Source organism: Asparagus officinalis, chromosome 1 (assembly GCF_001876935.1).
Source record: "Asparagus officinalis chromosome 1, Aspof.V1, whole genome shotgun sequence".
In the NCBI taxonomy this organism is placed as follows: Eukaryota; Viridiplantae; Streptophyta; class Magnoliopsida; order Asparagales; family Asparagaceae; genus Asparagus; species Asparagus officinalis.
Genome location: NC_033794.1, coordinates 122,081,663 through 122,086,935, shown reverse-complemented (window position 1 = coordinate 122,086,935; position 5,273 = coordinate 122,081,663). Strand labels below are relative to the sequence as shown.

Here is a 5,273-nt window from a genome sequence, read left to right as displayed (position 1 = left end):
CTCATACGCTCATTTAATATTTCTTGAACAGTGGGGGGGATAAGGTCTAATGTGGTCCCTCAATGCCCAATATGCCCTCATTAATTGTTTCTTGAACACTAGGGGGAGACATAAGGTGGGGGGTATTCTGGTCATTGAGGAATGAAATCATAAGATTCTTTAGGATTTGAGGGACTTGTGTGCAATTTCAAGATTTGAAGGACTAAAACAGAATTGTTGAAGATATAAGGGACTAATATCAAAGTAACTGAAATAATAATCTAATAATTTGGATCTTCTCCGATTAGGTGGTAATTTGAGAGAGTCAAATTTTCTCAATCATTACCGATTTACCGTCTATGTCGCTTCCAATGGGTGAGAACATTTTTCTTGTAATCTTGAAAACCACTATTAAACATGAAACCTATTATAGTGACAACCACTATTTGTGATAGTGAAAAAATTTACGTGGTGTGATCTCATCCGTTGAAATTGAGATGAGCGATAATGACGGAGAAAATTGGACCCTCTCTAATTACCGTCTAATAGGAGAGGATCTCAATCCGAACAATAACGGGTGAAATTCTGTTTAAACTAGACGGATTAGGTTTTCGGTCTGTACGAAGTTCAACCCGAGTCCAGCCCGCTGAAATTCTGTTTAAACTAGACGGATTAGGTTTTCGGTCTGTACGAAGTTCAACCCGAGTCCAGCCCGCTGATAACTACTCTATTTGATAGTTTCCTTTTTCTACTGGGACTACTAGACCGCTCCTTTTTTTTTTTTTTTAAAGTTCAAATCTTTCAATTAGGAAGCATTATCTTTTAATTTCCTACTCGGAGGAGGACTACTAAGTTTATATAATAGGCTGTGATTGTTTCTTTTCGCAGGTGAAAGAATTCTCTCTTAATTTCTCAATCGCGCGTTTTCTCTTGGTAGCTGAATCCATGGCGATTTACTACAGATTCAAGAGTGCTAAGCAGTTTGATTCGATTCCAGTCGAAGGGCCGTTCATCACCGTCTCCAATCTCAAACGAAAGGTTTTCGAACGCAAACGCTTGGAGAGGGGGACTGATTTCGACCTGTTAATTACCAATGCACAAACCAACGAAGGTAATTAAGCTGCATAATTTCTCCCTGATTAAGAAACACAAATTAATAGTTCTATTCCCACCTTTATTTATTTTGTTCTAATCATGACATCATTTGCGCGTTTTTCTTTCAATTTCAGAGTACCTTGACGAAGGTTCGGCGATATTCAGGAATACTGCGGTCCTAATTCGGCGAGTCCCAGGCCTGCCTCGAAAGCCTATTATTGTTGAGCGTGCCGAGAAGCCAGCAGCATCAGGGGGCTGTATTCAGCACTCTCCTCCGTCGTGTTCGGATTCAAGAGGTGATGCTAAAAGGGCACAAGCCGAGGTTTCGAAGCCGGCCTTAACCGTGGGAGATCTGCCAGAATTATGCTGCCCGCTGTGCAAACAAGTTATGGAAAACGCCGTCTTCGCCAGAAAATGCTGTTTCAGAAGTTTCTGCGATAAATGTACGTGTACTGCAGGATGACCCTTAGCTGGCCTAGTTTAATTGTGACTTCGCGTCATGCTTTCTGTTAAGGGCACATATTGCACTCGTGCGTTCACCTATTTGTCGATCCTGTTCTATCTAGCTAGCTATAATGTTGTTCATCTGCAAAATTTTCAGGCATCCGCGAGCATGTAAGTGTCGATTCTACGTGCGAGTGTGGAGCGCCTAGAGTTTTAGCCGAGGACTTCATTCCAAATAAGACTTTACGGGACATTGTAACGTCCATGCTGGAGTCTGCAAAAAACATTAAGAGGCAGCATGACCTGAAGACGGGGGAAGAAGAAGGAGAAGATTTTGCTTTTAAGCGAAGGCGTTTGTGCTCCTCAACGAGGATGATTAGCTGCACCTAGAAGAAGGAGAAGATTTTGCTTTATTCAAATACATTGGGAAATGTTGTAGTGAATCTAACTCAGAATCAACTATTTCAGATGTTACTTGATAATTCTATTGATTATATTTCAGATATTACTTGATATATGCATGCATATTTCCTATTAAATGATATTTCAAATGTTACTTAATAATTCTCTCTTTTGCGATCAATACGCTTGAGTCGCTTGAATAACGCTGCAATTGTTCTTTCTACAGCTCTACTCATTGATCATTTTACACATGGACTTAAAATCATATAAAAAAAGTAATATGAAAAAGTTTTACAAGAGAATTGGCTAGATATACTGAGACTCCATAAAATATTTCATGCATTTCTGATAACAAACCATTTATAACAATCTAACACAGAATTGCAATAGCTCTATAAAAAGATTTTGAAGCAAAGATTTGTGTTGGGCATAACATATTTCCGCTCAAAGAATAAAACATGTCCTTGGCTTTCTTCTTCTTTTCTTTTGCTTCGGAGGACGCAAAACTACCTTAATTGCACAATCAAACACAGTCTTCACATTCTGCAAATTAAAAGTAGCAAAAATTCCAATTTCAGACATCTCAAAAAAGGTTTCAATAAGAACTTATCTGCGCTTGTCATGTACCTGCTGAGTTTTGGAACTGCATTCTATATAAACAACTGCACCAATCATTTTCTTCAATTCTTCTCCCTGTTCAGATCAGAGAAATGTAAAAGTTCTATAGCAATTTTAAGTAACTAGCTGGATTTTTTTGTCCAGGAAATAACTTGCCTGTGATGTTGTTATTGGTGCAGCACCAGGATGGTCAATGAAGAACTGCTTATCATCGCGTAAATCTGCACCAACATTTTAACCAGTTTGGTAAATGCTAAAATATAAAATCAAAATCTACAACATACCGAGCAAATTAAATGTGTACTAGCAGAGGTTAAATGTAACGTTGTTTTGTTTCATTTGTAATGTACTTACCGAGCTTAGTTCCTACGAGCACGATAGGTACATTTGGTGCATAATGCCTCAATTCAGGAACCCACTGAAATTTGAAGCAAGCAAGAGATAGGTACATTTGGTGCATAATGCCTCAATTCAGGAACCCACTGAAATTTGAAGCAAGCAAGAAAAGAGAAAATATTCAGAAGGTGCATAATGCCTCAATTCAGGAACCCACTGAAATTTGAAGCAAGCAAGAAAAGAGAAAATATTCAGAATATGTTAGTGTATAGTCTGTAGAGTATCAAAATGCAATGCTAAATAGAAAAGGAAACTTGGATAAGAGCAAAACCTTCTTGGAGATATTCTCATAGCTAGCCTTACTAATGAGAGAAAAGGCTAACAAGAACACATCAGCACCTCTGTAACTAAGAGGTCTTAGCCTGTTGTAATCTTCTTGGCCTGCATATATGAAAATATATGTAAGAAATTACAAGATGAAGTTTATCATAGTCTAATTTGTGTCAGTTATGTTTTTGAAAATTACTGCTGGTAATTATAGGAATGTCAGAGGAGATTCAAATATGCTTACATGCCCCCAGAAAGTTTAGTTTAGCTAAAGTTGTCTTTATGCTTAGATTTCTAACTTATCAAGTTGTTATTTGAAAAATCTCATTATTTTGAACCATATAACTGTATCAACATTGTAGAAGTTAGCAGTGAACCTCAAATTAAGATATGTCCCCTGATTGGAAATGCTATTTGGTTGCATTGGGATTTTTATTTCTATTGAACACTGGTAAAATTTTCTGTTATATGAAAGCGAAATAATCGTGGTTCGTGAATATATTACTATTTATGAACAGAAATTTTGAAGCACGAATCTAATATTGCAAAATTTAACTCTTAATTAAAGTTAAGAACAAGCACTTAAATCTCCTAAACCTGTGGGTGTAAATAATGTACAATCTGATTATCCTCTAGTTAATTACAAGCTCGAGTATTATGAAAAAACGAACAATGATGAATTTGTACGAGAGATATCTTCTAATTTTTTTACTAAAACCTGTTTATCTATGATTCTTGATGTTGAACAGGGTTACATATTTAAAGATCTCTTCTCTTAGCAACATAATTCATTCTAAGTAAATAATGGAGAAGTCTCGCCTGCAGTATCCCAAAGCCCGAGGTTCACCGTGCTCCCATCAACCACAACATTCGCGCTGAAATTATCAAACACCGTTGGCACATAATCCTACCATCAAAAACCAACCATTAAACACACACACACACACACAAAATTTCATTTATCCCTTCAAAATTTTCGACTGTTATAAAATTTCCGTCACATACCGTTGGAAAAGTGTTACTGGTGTAAGAAATGAGCATACAAGTCTTTCCAACTGCTCCGTCGCCAACGGTCACACATTTGATGAATCTTGCAGTGCTCATCTCTTCACCAAAATCTCTCTCTCTCTCTCTCTCTCTCTCTCTCTCTCTCTCTCTCTCTCTCTCTCTCTCTCTCCTCTTTATAACTTGGTGTTATCAGGATTATGTCCCCTTGGAGTCTTTATATAATCAGTAATGCTTATATGGTTACTACCAAAGACATGAGGCAGAGATTAAGATGGAGGGAGCAAAAGTTAATAGTACTGTAGAAAGATGAGACCTATGTTTGAATTTTGAATAGAGATGGGGGGTATAGTAGGATAAATGGGGTTCAAAAGGCCTCTTGGTGAGGTGCGCGCTGTCCCCTCACTATTTTGGATATACATGTTAGTTGGGTTTTAATGTAGATAACCGAACCCGATAAACAATCGGGTTTCGGGTTGTAGTTATGAACTGAAAACCTGTCAATTATTTCGTATTTGTGTATTCATATTGAAAAGGTAGTATCAGGAGTTTTTGTTTGCTTGAAAATAAAGTGGTTTATTTAATTTATTATAACATTAAATTTTCATTTACACTTTTTAGCAAAGAGGAAGAGCTGAAGTCTTAAAATCTTTACTGCCTAAAAACGAAAAACAAAGAAAATTAGTCAAATATTTTCAGTACAACTTAGCAATAAAATTAAGAATAAGTCTACGAAAGTGCCCCTTTTCATATTGTCAACTCCATCTTTTTTTCCTCCAAGGAAAACCCTATCTAAGAGAAACTAAAATTGTAAGTTGGCAAAATAAATCTTTTAACAAAAACTACTTGAGCGTGACTTGAATTTCTATTATTAACAATCAAACAAAAAAAAACTTTCACTTTTTGGTATGTTAGAATATAAAATTATAACATTCGGATCATCATCATAACTTTATGGTTTTGGTGTAGTGACAAAGATTTTTGTATGGTATCGAATCTTACTTGTCACAAATTCAAAGCAAATTTTAGAGAAAAAAATTGTTACCACATCAAATCCGGGTTTTAGC

The 5,273-nt window shown here is 36.4% G+C and overlaps 2 protein-coding genes across 2 annotated transcripts; one reads left to right on the top strand and one right to left on the bottom strand.

Annotated features, from left to right (window-relative positions):
* Nucleotides 764–2,175, top strand: LOC109829259 (E3 ubiquitin ligase PARAQUAT TOLERANCE 3-like). Its single transcript, XM_020396442.1, has 3 exons — nt 764–1,090; nt 1,209–1,517; nt 1,676–2,175. Exons 1-3 carry the CDS (start codon nt 925–927, stop codon nt 1,906–1,908), a joined length of 708 nt encoding a protein of 235 aa, XP_020252031.1. The 5' UTR covers nt 764–924; the 3' UTR covers nt 1,909–2,175.
* Nucleotides 2,234–4,501, bottom strand: LOC109829261 (rac-like GTP-binding protein RAC2). The gene is made up of 7 exons (XM_020396445.1): nt 4,207–4,501; nt 4,021–4,108; nt 3,206–3,315; nt 2,893–2,956; nt 2,695–2,759; nt 2,548–2,613; nt 2,234–2,463 (listed from the first exon to the last, which is right to left on the bottom strand). The coding sequence occupies exons 1-7, from the start codon at nt 4,303–4,305 to the stop codon at nt 2,365–2,367; spliced, it is 591 nt and encodes a 196-aa protein (XP_020252034.1). The 5' UTR covers nt 4,306–4,501; the 3' UTR covers nt 2,234–2,364.

Bases quoted from the DNA above. Each gene is read 5' to 3' on its own strand.
- LOC109829261 (XM_020396445.1), bottom strand. From the start codon at position 4,305: ATGAGCACTGCAAGATTCATCAAATGTGTGACCGTTGGCGACGGAGCA. The intron at 3,316-4,020 runs GCGAGACTTCTC...TCATATATGCAG, and splicing joins CGGGCTTTGGGATACTGCAG to GCCAAGAAGATTACAACAGG. The intron at 2,760-2,892 runs GTAAGTACATTA...ATGTTGGTGCAG, and splicing joins GCTCGTAGGAACTAAGCTCG to ATTTACGCGATGATAAGCAG.
- LOC109829259 (XM_020396442.1), top strand. From the start codon at position 925: ATGGCGATTTACTACAGATTCAAGAGTGCTAAGCAGTTTGATTCGATT. The intron at 1,091-1,208 runs GTAATTAAGCTG...TTTCAATTTCAG, and splicing joins CAATGCACAAACCAACGAAG to AGTACCTTGACGAAGGTTCG. The intron at 1,518-1,675 runs GTACGTGTACTG...CAAAATTTTCAG, and splicing joins CAGAAGTTTCTGCGATAAAT to GCATCCGCGAGCATGTAAGT.